This window comes from Chamaea fasciata, unplaced genomic scaffold (genome assembly GCF_029207755.1).
Source record: "Chamaea fasciata isolate MVZ Bird 193981 ecotype frontalis unplaced genomic scaffold, bChaFas1.0.hap1 SCAF_2, whole genome shotgun sequence".
Classification (NCBI taxonomy): domain Eukaryota; kingdom Metazoa; phylum Chordata; class Aves; order Passeriformes; family Sylviidae; genus Chamaea; species Chamaea fasciata.
Window position 1 is genome coordinate 100,424,189 of NW_027094087.1, and position 13,967 is coordinate 100,438,155.

The 13,967-nt window shown below is 41.3% G+C and overlaps 1 protein-coding gene across 1 annotated transcript in view; it reads left to right on the plus strand.

The window, feature by feature from the left end:
• Positions 1–13,967, plus strand: part of NHS (NHS actin remodeling regulator) — a 246,351-nt gene that overhangs the window by 222,886 nt on the left and 9,498 nt on the right. Inside the window, exons 4-6 of the mRNA XM_066176889.1 lie at positions 8,046–8,108; positions 10,292–10,484; positions 13,676–13,807. Coding sequence (XP_066032986.1) covers positions 8,046–8,108; positions 10,292–10,484; positions 13,676–13,807 — 388 coding nt within the window. The remainder of the gene's footprint in view (positions 1–8,045; positions 8,109–10,291; positions 10,485–13,675; positions 13,808–13,967) is intronic.

The window sequence follows — 13,967 nt, forward strand, 5'->3', positions numbered from 1 at the left end:
ATGATAGATTGACAACTTTAACTCTGATTAGGTCCATAATAACCACTGGCTTTAGCTGGACTTTGGTATTTCCATGGCTCATAGTAGCTGTCATAGAAGTGTCATAGTAGCTACATTTTGCCCTGTACTAAGAGTCATTGCATTATTTAAAAGATGTAGGTCAGACCTGGATTTGGCTTTTAAGTGAGGTATTTGTATAATGCCAGACCTCAGCTGGGTGGTAATAGATCTGTTCTGCATCTGCCAGTTCAGGGACACTGGGATCTCAAGAGATGCTACACCTGTGAGTACATTGTAAGCTCAGTGATGATTCAATAACCACACTGAATCATCACTTACCTTAAAAATCCAACTGCATTCATCCTAATCCATTATATTAAACATATTTGAATACTATAATGCTAAAGCACCCACAGTGTAAAAGACTCAATGTAAATGAATCACACCTACCCTTGGACCAAAACATCAGCCAATCAGTCCACACGAAAAGTTTTGTTTCTCCTTTTAAAAGCATGAAATACATAATAAGATTTGCATTAGTTTGACTGTTCTGGCATTTTGGCTGCTTACCTGGTTAATTTTGAGGGCAGCATCACCATCACTGCAGGCATCGAACAGGTTAAATTTGCAGGCCTTAGGATTCAACTTCAAGGAGATATCCTGATGTTAAAGGATAGCATAGAAAAGAGTTTGAAGACAGAAAGAAGTAAAAGGATTACCTGTTTCTTCTTTATAAGTCATCATCAAAGCTAGTACTGTTGTAGGGTCATTGAAAGGTAAAGGGAAGGTGATGCCATGTTAAGGATCAGAACTAGTTACAGATAATAGTTTGGACAGGCTACTGAACATAAAGCTTAGTATCAGATGAGGAACAAGGCATTTCTTCTGAAATTGCATACACAGTGCTTAAAGGTCTGAATCTTGGCTGTGTTTAGAAAACAACCGGTGCATTTCATACATTACTTCCATTTGTAAAACACAAAATAGAAACAAATAGTGAGCAACTCTCTGAGTCCTGTATTAGTTGACAAAATTAAGTCATGCTGAATGCAGATGTCTTGGCTAAATCTGAAAGTCCACCTTTTTGTTTTCAAGAAGGAACACATTAAGCTTTGTGCCCACCCATATCAGACCTCCTTTTGGAGCTGACCGGGCTCAGTGTTCCCCTAAGGAGAAGCAAACGAGCTGTTGGAGGGCTGTTGTTCTATTGATTTCAAGGCATCTGGCAATGTCCTGCTTTGGAAATTGCAAATACACCACACCCAGAGAACTTCAAAGAGCCCTGACCCATTTCTGAGAAAACCCCTTGTTAATGGGGCAACTTAAAAATTGAAAGAGAATAAGGCAAGACGAAGCTGCACATGAATGTTCTGTCTGGTGGTGGTTAGTCAGAGATTGTTACAAGACACTGCAACAGTGCATATCTAATTGATATTGTGACAGCCTTCATGATACAATGATACCATTACAAGAAAAGGTTGAGAATGCTGTTATTGGCTAGCTTGCTCTTTTTGGCATAAGCTTTTATTGACCAACATCTGCAAAAGTTTATCTGCTTCAGGGACTGCCAGTAATGTTTGATATCTGATTCCAGTTGATGGTATCATCTAGTTGTCAATGAACTAAAGATGCTAAATCCACAAGAATTTTTTTTCATGGCATAGCAGTATGTTGTGTATTCCACTCTTCTGATGCATTGGGAAGGTGCTGAAGGGAGCAATACTACACAACCAAAAAAGCCCCTTTTTGTGTTTCTGTTAAATTAGAAAAGAGATCAATAAGAAGGTGGGAAATTTTTGAAAGTTACAGGATCTGACTTTTCCGAACTGACTATCTAAGTTGAATGTATGTATTAAGATACTCAAATAAGAAACTTGATTTTGAGGAATATTCAAATTACCACTGTGAGACCTGTGGGAACTACCACTACTGAAAGTTACTGAAAAAAACAGGTCACTTGTATCTGAGTCAAGGTTCCCTATGTGTGTGCCTTTTGGCTGCTGCTACCAATTAGGTGGCAATGAGTTCTTCCAAAGATCTTCAATATTGTATGGTAAAACTAAAGAAAATCAATCTCAACAGATGAAGATTCACTTTTAATCACAACTCTGTTTACAGGGAGAAAGATGCCAAAGTCCCAAAAATTCCAAGAAAGGACAAATGAATTCAAGTTCAAAGCAAGTAATGCCAGCGTAAATGGGTCTGGAAAGACATTCTGGATTGTCCCATCACAAGATCATTTTGTTGTGGAGAAAGAGTAAAGGACTAGAAATGCAATAGGCTTTTTCATGTCTACTCTTGTTACAGGAAATTCCTTGATTTGGCTGATAAAACATCCACTTTGCCCAAAGACCAGAAGGGGATCCTTCAGGAAAGAGTATAAGAACAGGGCATGGTTTATGCTGCTTACTGTCCCATGATTTATCCTTCCAGTTTCATACAGAAACTGGTTACAGAGTTGCTGGGCAAGAGAATAAACACAGAATAACAGCCACCAAAGCAGTCTCTGTGCTGACTGTGAGACTTGTTTAAATCAATTTTTTAGCAAATTTACACCTTCAGCCTCAACAGCATCCTGTGGCAATGACTTTAAAGATCTGTATGAAAATGTAACTTTTGGTTTTTTTTCAAACTCAATACCTCATAATTTCATGGTATCCCTTCTGATTCTCAGGCTATGAGAAACAGGAAGCATTGCTTTCTCATTCCCTTTTTCCATGCTCCTCATGGTTTTGCAGACATGACTTAACTTTCCTATCCATTCCAGTCATTCATTTTTAAAGCTGAAAAATTGGCATACTTGGTCTCTCTCTACACTAAAGAAATATACAACCAAACCTATTTAAAAGTATCATTCATTCAGGCATTTTTGCCAATGAAGAAGAAAAACCCAAACCAAACATAATCTGAGGAGGGTATGAGAAAGTTATGGACTTGCTAAAATGAGGAAACTACTTCTTACACAGGTTCCCATGACAACCCTGCCTCTAGCACTGCTGAGGCCAGTCACTGAGTGTGAAGATGCTGTGTCATTCCAACTGCATTTTAGACTTCTCTTTATTTTTTTTCTGCATTTTTTTCTTTCTTGGGTTTCCCCAAGTCCAACCAGCAAGGCTCTGAAATTTCTGTATTCCAGTTCAGAATGTTATGGGACCACACTTTCTCAATCCCCACGTGGCACAGCTTTTATTATAATAAAACCGAGGAGATGGGGCAAGGAATTCAGTATTTGGAAATTTACACTCAGAATTGCACAAATTTCAGTGTCAGTTTATTCATAATTATAATCTGAGCAGGAATCTAAGGGATAAGAAGCAGGAGGTTTTTTCCCAGACAGGGTTTTTCTGTCCCTGAGGCATCAGCTAGAGCAAATGTAAAGGGAAAATAATGCATTGGGTAATTTTATTCCATCTCCTTGCCATTTCAAAAATATTCCCTGTGGTCTGCTTTCCGATACTTTGTACAGCAGAGGGAAGGAAGTACAACTGAATATACTCACATTCAGACAGATTTGTGCTGAAGCCAGATGAAGCCTCAGTAAGAAACAACTGAGTTAATGGACAGGCGTGAGTTGAGCTCTGCACCTTCTGTGTGCAAAGCCTGCCTGAAGCAGTTAGAAATAAAACCTACCTGACTTAATTCATCAGAATTGATGAATAGCAATTCTGAACTTGTATAGCATCATTTGTGCAATGAGCCTAATACCTACAACCCTGTATTTTGGCATGTTTATTTTGTACCTTTGTCTGCTGAAATGCCACATGTGGTATGACTTCTGTCTGGAAACATGTCTTAGTTTTGTCTTTACCTTGTCAAAACACCAAAGCTGTACATTAATCGTTAAAGGATTGTCAGTACTTCAGCTGATCGCATTTGTGATGCTTCAAAAGAAAACACCCACAAGAAAAAATAAAAACTTGAGGAGAATGAAACATACAGAAATACAAACACTGGGAGCAGGCAGGTGAGCAGGGTTGTGATTTGCAGCAAAAATAGCATGGCCAGAAATATTCCCATTATTTTCTCTACAGCATCAGTTAACTGTGTAAGAAAGTTGCTGTATAGTTATGAATTGCTAACTAAGTAGTCAGCTGTGCTCTGAAAATACTGGAAAGCTGGTAGTCTTTTGTTAGTATTTCTTCTCCCTTCTCTAGACCTTCAGGTTTTTCTATCATGTAAATAAAAACCATTTGCCTTAAATGTTGTGAGTTAAGGAAGCAGCAGGCTCTCCATTTCACAGGCAGAGAAAGGGAGACACAGAGGTTTCAACCAGAGCCCCAGGAGTCAGTACTGTACTCATATGAATGTTGGATTGAACACTAGTTCATACTTATTCTACATGTTGCCTTTTCAGTGCATGAATGACTGTTCTTAAATGAGATGTCAGGCTGTACACCTTATTTCTATGCTTCCATAGGGTGAAAGAAAACTGTATTTATATCCTCTTTGCTGGAGACAACCGAATATATAAAGTTTGCAGATGCTGAAGCAAGATGCTGATGCTCTGCTTGGGTGAATATCACCCACTATACTCATAAGGTTATCCTGGGAGGGAAATTTCCCCCACCTACTGCAACAGAAGCCTGAAGTCAGAAATAATAGTGATCCCTTGTGCTTTTTGCAGCTTTTAGGCAGCAGGAGTCAGAAATAACCCTCTGGAGAATTGCACTGTGCAGCAGCATGCACCAGCCACCTCCTGCCCACACCAAGGCTGTGCCAGCCCTGTGCTGCTGGGGGCTGTGACTCTGCCACCTCAGTCTCTTGTGAGATAACACCTTGCCTGCCTGATCAAACACAGCTGAGGGGGAAGGAATCAACTCAGCCTAAATTCAACAAACATGTTGAGGATAAATGGTCTTGATGAGGCTTTCGAATTCTCAATCTTTAATGAACTGAGGAAAAATTGTTTCTTTGTTCTTGGGTTTATGCCCTTCCTATCACCATTGCACTGAATTCCATAAGCCCTGTGCACTAACTTTGAAATCCCAGAATCTCCTGTAAGACAATCACTATAGGTAAGGCAGGCTGGGTACATGATACAACATAAGTTATGCTTCTTGAACCAGTCTTTCCCAAATATTGAAGATGCTGAACAACAGTCATGTCTCAGAGCTTTGGGGGATGGAAAAGAGAAGAGAGGCAGAAGTGGCTTTTTTGTCCTGGGTTTGATCCATTCATTTTCTTCTCCAGATCCCAGCTCTGGGACAATAAATGAGGCAGACTCATAAATTGGCAGGCTGGCAAGTTGGTCGACTGCTGATTTGTTACTTTGTCACTGTCCCGATGATATTTTAAGGTTTTAATTCATTAAAATGGTTAATGATGAGTTCTGACTTACATATGTGCTAGTAATGCTCTTCCTAAAATCAGGGTGAGAGTGTTCAGGGGTGCTTCATCTCAGCCCAAGTTAAGTGCTGAAGGAAGGTGAGCTGAGTTGCTCCTCAGCAAAGCCACTATCTCCTCTATAGGGGAAGCTCTGTAGTCAGTCCAAGTTGACTAGTCAGACTTGGACATCTGACTATTTTGTTGCAGTGCACAGAAACCAAAGACTTTCACACTGAAGTGACATGGAGCACTGAGAAATCAGGTCACGTGCATATGCAACAAGATTTTTACTGCAAGGCAGTTTCACGAGCACAATGGCACCTCTGCAAGTGAGGTTGATGGGATAGCTCAGGAAATAAAAATGCTCACATATGTCAGTGACAGATCCCTATTCAAGCAATTATGCACCAGTTTAGTTTCAAAGCAATCTTAGCCCATTAACGAAAAATGCACACTTAAAGTATTCTGGCTTTTTATTTAACAGAGTGATTATCACTGTTTCTGTTTGCCAAGCACACCCACACAAAAGAAATTCACTTTTAAAACTGCCTAACTACAGATTTCCCCATCAGACCAGAACAGCCTGGGGTTTATAATAATAATTTCTTGCTTGTTTACATGTTTACTCAGGACATTTAGAGACATTCTGGTTTTCTCAGTGAATGAGAACTTTTGAAAAGCAGCAGCTCACTCCCTCCCCACAGAGGTGTTGAAATGCTGAGGCTGCTGCTCTGTGCTGGCATGCCCCAATGACAGGCACCACATGGGAACAGGCACTAAGTGACCTCAGGACCCCTTGGCAAGGCAGTGGTGGCACCAGCTTTCTCACGAGCACAACAGTGACAGCAGAAACTGAAATTTTGCTGGTCACCTTCATATCTCTAATGATAGGAACTTACTTAGGAAGTTTGTCCTGCCATGCTTAAGCAGGGACCTGAGCCTCTGGCACATCAAGGGATGGCTGTAGTTCCATGGAGCCAGACAGGTGTTTTCTCTGAGGCACCTAGCAGAGTGGCACACAGGTGAGGTAGGGAAGTGCTGCACTGACAGGACAGACAGATGGGTAACCATATCTTGCTTGTCTTGACTGTAGCCCACACTGCTATCTCTGAGACCAAAGTTGAGGTCCTGTTGTTTCTCTCCTGAACAGGTTTGCCCCTGAGTGGCTTGTGCATGCAGCTCTGCTTGAAGCTCAGGCAGGAGGTCCTTCCTGTCCTCTTCTCTTCAAGCACTGACAATCACAGGCCATGGGATATTGGCAAGATTCACATGCTGAACTCTTGTCACTTCAGTAGCATTAGTCTCCCTGTGTCCTGACCCTCCCCAGAGATTCTCTAGCACCTTCCATGAGGAAGTTGAATATCAAGCATCCTGGTACCTGCAGTCAGTCTCCTTAGAGCAGGTGACTGGAAATTTGGTCAGAGGACCAAGCATGGTATCATTCTTGGGTATCTGAGGAGTAAGTAGACTGAAATTGTTGATGTATCCAGTAGCTCCACAGCCATCATTGCATGAACAGAGGTGTTGCTCCTGAGATAAGAACTTTTCCCAGCTTGAGAGAACTGTTTTTCCACTGGCCTTGGCAGAAACTAAGCTGCTGGAAATGTTCACTGGGAACAGCTCTCTTGATTTCCCCCACTCTGGTCTCCTGAAAACCTTATGGACAGCTCATCTGGAGGCTTCCCATGGGCACTTGGGAACCAGGGAAAAGCAGATGCGTATCTAAGAAGAGAGTAGGACAGGATGCAGGATTAAGCCTTTTGAGACCCACTACAACTCTTTTTCTTGAGAGACCATGTAATGCAAAGTCTTTCAAACTGAGGTTTGTTCATCTGTCACAGCAGTGTTGATAATGATTGATAAAGACTGGGAGGAAAAACATTGGTAGAATTATTTGGCATTTTTAGTCTGCTAACTAATGCATGGAGAGATAATAATCCCTACCAAGAAACACGTGCTAGTGGTTTCCAGAGTTGTCAACAGACCTGTTTTCTTCATCTCTTTTTTAAAATTTCCTATTTCAAATGAAGTCAGTTCTCCTTCACTTTTTGATTTTGAAAACTGTACATTGCCACAAACAAACTAGAGTTTCTGACAGGAGAGGATTTTGGAGGCCTAGGGATTCAGCAAGACCCAGAATGTTGTGGCCATTGCTATTTGTCCTTTCAAGTGTTACAGAAAGTGACAAAAAGCTAATTGGTCATTGTCACCCTGCCACAATGATTGCAAACTTAGAGAAATAGTGATATCAGAAACACATAGCAATCAATGTATTTGATAAATCAGCATCATTATTTATATCTATTTGCTTAAAACTGGAGAAAAAAATTTTAAAAAATCCCTTATATTATGAAATAATTTGCATTTATTATGTGATTGGACATGTATCTTGTATGGCTTCAGCTCCAGGGAGAACACAGTTTGAGTTACCAAACTGATACATGGCATTCTTGGGACAATTTAACCATGTCTGTACAAGGAGGCTAAACCAATTTCACTGCAGTTTTGTCTAATCCACGTAAGCAAAACCAGCACAGACTTCACAGGGGTCCAAACCAATCTGTTGTGGGGAATAAACCCGTCAATAGGAAACAGGGTGAAAATCACTGATCGTTTTGGCTCTGATGCTAATTTATCCAGACAAAGTATATGTGCTTTTCAGGAATTGTTTTGTGTATGTTTTTAATTTTAATTTTTTTTTCCACATTTCACATTTATAGTTTAACAGCACCCGTTCGCCCTCCCCAATTGAGTGTTGCCACATGACCCCCTGGAGTAGAAAGGTACTGGAAAAACAAGCAATCCTCAATTAACAGCCCTGTCTCACTCTTCTCCCTTCCAGATCCTAACCCTTCCTCTTGCTTGCTTTTCACTTGCTAACTTTACTGCGCTAAAAGAAGCCATTTCTGTTTTTCTCATGTCAGTAAGACACAATATTAACTTTTCCCCCCCTTCTTTCATTCTTCACCTTGGATGGGTTTCAGGAGCTCAAGGCCACAAAGCTGCCTTCCCCTATCACCTCCTTTAAAAGGCCTGAACTCAGACTCAATAGCATCAGCAATTGCATTTAATTCTCTTGTCATGTTTTGCAACTGCCCTTTCTTTTTTTCCTAAATGGTAAGAAATGGTTTGGACAATGCCACACAGACAGCAGGTATTTATTCTCTGGCCATTTGGTGATGCCACCGTTTGGAGAGCAGGAGCTCTGGCAGCCAGGGTGACTTTGCCCGCTTTGTCCAGCACTTCTTTGTCATCCAGAGAAGGATGAATTCAGCAACAAATGCAGCGTGTGTGTGTGTGCCTCTGTGTGTGTGTGTGTGCGTGTGCATGTGTGTGTGTCCCCACGTGCCTGTGCGTGTGTGCAAGGGTGGGTTTTTTGCATGCATGCATCAAACTTGGGGCGGGGGGGGGGGGGAGTTACCTAGGAAACAAAGTCTTTTGTGCTTGAAGTTTATATGAGCTATTCACGTCTGCCGGGAATCGGCACAAAAGCTGCAGGCAGAAAGAAGGCTGCAATGTTTGACTGAAATCCTACGTGGGAAAAGAGGGTTTTCTGCGGGCGGGAGAAGAAGAAACGTGTGTTGTCTTGGGTCTGGGGGTGCTGCAGGAGGTGACACTGACAAGGTAAGTAAGTGCCCTCCGACAGTTTAAATAGTAGCTGCAGAGTTAAGATCTTTAATGCTTTTGGGGCCGGGACGTAAATGCTGTTTGGCAAGCCTGAGATGGTTAATTCCCCCAGGATTTGTGAGGAGCCTGGGCGGAGGAATGGCAGAAGTACAATGGCAGACAGGGCACGATCCTGTGGTGTTCAACACCCACCTGCTCGATGCTCTGCCATGGCAATGTAGAGCAACATTTTATCTTTGCCCTGTTTGCTACCGAAACTAAAACTGGCAGATAAAGTGTAAACAGCAGGCATGAAGGAGGGAAGGCTGGTAGTTAAGCAGCTGGGAATTCAAGACTGAAGAGAAAGCCGGTCTGAAAGGGATTGCACTTCATTTTTAAAAAATGAGAGGCAGACAGATGTCCTGAGCTGGCCAAACAGGTGTCACAGCTTACAGAAGAATGTATTCATGGAAGAAGGGAGGGAAATTAGGCAGAAGAAGGTAAAGGTAAGTGTTTTCCCCCCCTGTCCCTTCCGAATAAAATAGAAAGTTTGTTTGGTTTTTTTTTTCTGCAAACAAAGAGAGCCCCCAAACCCAAGCTGGCAGCCAGAAATAAAACGCACTTGTTTTATTTCTCTTTGCAAGACAGGGTATTGGGGGATTTGTTGTTTCTTCCAAAAGAAAACAAACTATCTGTGTTTCTTCTATGCTGTTTACTTTTCTCTGTTTCTTCATCTTCAGCATCTAGTACTTCTTATAGTATGCTATAAAATATGCATGGTTTCTAAACAATGTTTTGAATTTCTTCTGGTGGTGGCTACTATTTTCTTTGGTTGTTATCCCCCTGTCCCAGCACCCTGAACACCTGCCACTTCCCACCTCACAGCTGTTGGATGGCTGTACTATGGTCTGCTCTTGGTCTGCATTTGTACAAATGAAATGCAAATGGTTATTCTGTACTATGGAGGGGTCTTCTTTAAAACTTTGGACCTTCTGATGCTTGAGTGAATGGTTATATGAGGCCAGCTGTAGTTGCAAATGAGAACCCACATGTCTAATGCTTGTGGTAACTGAGGACACGCTTGCCATGGCTACACACGAATGCAGGATGTGCCCCTTCTGACAGAGGAGATGGCCTGTAAGTGTCACTGTGAATGTGCTGATTTCCAGTATGCTGAGGTGTCTTTCTCCTATTAGCAGGATGTTAAGTTTCCATTGGAGAATGGCTGGTGCTGTGTGACTTAGAACGATTCCTTGTTCCATCCCTGTAATTGATTTCTGATTTGTGTGTCTGCTTTGTTTCAAAATTAGCCTTGTGTGCCTGAATGGGAGACACTGATTTTGAATGTGTTCATTTGCAGTCCCATCCACCAGAGGACGAAGATACAGATGTCATGTTAGGGCAGCGGCCGAAAAATCCAATACATAATATCCCTTCTACACTGGATAAACAAACCAATTGGAGTAAAGCACTACCTCTCCCAACTCCAGAGGAGAAAATGAAACAAGATGCCCAAGTGATTTCTTCTTGCATTATCCCCATCAATGTCACTGGTACAAATCTCTTCTATTTCTTTTTGTATTTATTGCATGGTTCAGGGGAGGTCAAGTACTTATTTTGTTTAATTTATTTGAAGCCATGGGATTGTGCTGTCTGGGGGCAAAGACCCTAGCTTGAAGATTTCGTTTCTGAAAGACAGTGGGCTAAATTCATCCCTTATGCGTGACTGCCGGAGTCGCTGAAGCTGCATCTAGGATTAATTTGGCCCATATTTTCAGAGTCATGTTATATGGTGTAACATAACCCTAGTTCCCTGTATAAACAATGTACTTTTGTTGTGTAGATAACCTACAATCTGTATTAACAAAGACCCCAAATAACTTTTTGAATGTAGCTGACTGAAATAAGGCAGAAAGCCACCAAAATTAATCATATGATTATCATGTGTAGCAGGAGAAGAGAAACTAGAGAATGTAGGCTACTATTTGCAGTGCTTTAAACATGCAAGGCATGAATGTGTAGCATGCAAACCATCGCTCTGAGATCTCTTTACATGCAGCTATGCTGAAGGTATAGTAATGGCATTTTCTTTTATTTCTATAACATTTGGATATACTAGCCTAGATTTATTTAAAGGAGAACTTGTTTATAGAAGCAGCAGGTATTCCTCTTATTAAATGTGACAGATGATTTATTTCCAGAATCAAAAATCAGGCTGTTTTTCTCTTTTTCTTTCTTTCCTTCCAGAGGGCTATTGTAAACATAAAGTTGATCTGAGTTCTCCTCAATAGTATTTTTATATACCAAGTTTTGATTAATTTAAGAGCATAAAGTGGGCTAACTTTCACAGTTATAGACTTCAATGTAAACAATCAGGAACAAAGCAGGGGGCTTTCAGTTAACCTTCATTGTCCAGAGAAAATATTTGAATTTAATTCTATTTTCCCCGTAACTGGGGGGCTGGGGTAAGGTCACAGCCCCTCACTTCCCATTGTTCTTCCCCATGTCTACTAGTGGTGCACAAACCTTCCTGCAAGAAAAGACCATGGTGCTGGAGCGGGTTGTATGCCCAAAGTCCAGCTTCAGCTCACAAACAAGGCTTTTGGACTTACAGCATCACGGTGCCAAGTCCCCATCTGCTCCACTGTCAGCTGCATGAATCCTCCCAGTGACAGCAACATAGTCCCAGTTCCCCTCTGTCCTGGCAGAGGAGGTGACACTGCACACTGCCACTAGCTCTGCCTCCCTGTGGTGGTGGCAGCTAGGAGTGGGTGTCCCTTTCTCCAGGACAGTGTTCTGGCCACAGGATGACAGACAGTTGGGTGGCAGAACTGCCTGCATATACCCCTGCTGGGCCGCAGGTCAGGAGCCAGCTGGTCAAGGTCCTAGGTTGGGCAGTGCCCCTGGAAATCCCTGCAGAAAGTCATAGATAATGTGGCATATTTCCACAAGGTAAAGCTGATGATAAAATGATGCTCCTTCTAGTTTCAATATAGGACCCTAACCAGTGCAGGCTTTCTAACAGGGCTGTTGTCACCTAGAGCAGCCAGAGGAGAGTTAGGTCTGGGACCAATGTTAACTTTTCCAGTAATAGCCATTTTTGCCTAGACTCCACCTGCCATACATTGGAACCAAATTTCCACTGATCAGTTTTACAGATCAAGAATGGTATGTAATCTTCTGGATGTTTATGTGTATCATTCTCATTAGCACTAATGGGAATAATTTGTATGCATCACGGGGAAGAAATACCCTCTTCCACTTTCCTCTCAGAGATGACCCCCGTGCATCTGGCACACAGAGCATGTTCAGCTAATTCACAGTTGCTGGAAAACCAGCAATGATGCTGATTGATTTTTTTTGTTTCAAAGAGTTTGCTTTTAGTTCTCTGTTTTTGTTTTTTAAGCTTCTCCCAACCCTGAGAAATGTTCACTTTTCTGAAAATGATTGTTGTTGGAGTTTACAGCACTTTTGTTCCATATTAAAGAAAGTTCTTCCTCTGCTTATTCCAGGGGCATTGGTGGTTACAGGACATCTGTCTGAAGCCTCTATTTCACTGTAGTATATTTCAAGAAGAACTTTTACAAGAAAGTTACTTTTTAATGTTTTACATTGTTATGTAATGTAATATGTATGTGTATGTCTGTGTATAATTATGTTTTCTATAATTATACGCTATTAAAATAGAGCTTCTTATCAGGATTTTTTTTCCCTTTTGTTTGCTTTAGTTTGTTCGTTTTTCTTAAGATTACAAACCACTGTACCAGCAATCCTTATGTTAGTGTTTTTATGGACCTGGCACATTTTTTCCAACCTGTTCCGTGTCAGCTTTAGAGAGCATAAGTGACTGTACAGTTGTGCAAAAAGCCAGTGCAGAAGGGCACTGGCCTTCTGGTCACCCTCCTTTTAACTCTTTTTTGACTACACGGTGTAAAATCAAAGTGAAAGATACTTCCCTTTGCTAATGCCATGGAAACATAAAGAAAACAATGAATTCTCACCTGTTCTGTATGAAGGTGGTCATAAACAAACATATTCAAGAACTTATGCTTCTAAATCTAAACTGAGGGTCTTGATTGCGTGACCTGAGCAGACTCCCACTGTGTGCTGTTTACATTGGAAAATCAGGCCACTTCATAATGTGTGCAAGTAAATAGCAGCTCCTCGTTAATGTCACTCTTAGTCATGTGTCATTGTCACAGAGAATGCTCTCTAAACTTGCATGGTGACTTGGCCCCATTTTAGCTGTCTCCTTCCCTTTTGAAATGTTAGCTCCCTTGGCATATTGGTCTCCTAAGAAGCGCCCAACTACTGCAATATGGCATTATAACCTTAAAATGTTTTTTTACGCTTAGTTGCTTAAAATAAGTCAGGCTACAGATGAACAGATAATGCTTTGCAGACAAGTTACTGTCATTGTCCCTATGACAGATGGATAAATAGCTATAAGAAAGATGCCCTGCTACCAAGAGCTCTCTATTTGCCTTCCTGATTTTCTTTCCTTTTTCTGTTCCTTTTCTTTTCATGCCTTCTGTTATTTTTGGCAGACCAGGCTGCTGAGGGGGAGCTGGAATTAGATGTAAAACTGTGATATACTGTGATATAATTTACATAAGAGCTGCATAAGGGCTCCCTTATGTTTATTCACAGGCTTAATCCAAGCTCACATACCTCCACTGTGTTCCAGCCATGAAAATTTGTTTACTATTTCTAAAGGCTAATGAGACCTATTTATGGGTTGCAGGAGTTGGTTTTGACAGAGAGGCTAGTATACGCTGCTCTCTTGTTCATTCACAATCTGTACTACAGCGGAGACGAAAGTTGAGGAGGAGGAAAACCATCTCTGGCATCCCCAGAAGAGTGCAACAAGAAATAGGTGTAGTATAAATACAAATCTTCCATAGATAGCTTTCTAACCAACTTAAATTGCAGGGCTATGAGCTGGTAGTTAGCCTTCCAAAGAAACGAAACCTTGAAAGTGTAAATGCTTGTGGAGTCTAGGAATGATACGTTTTGTTCTTTTGATTTACTACAGT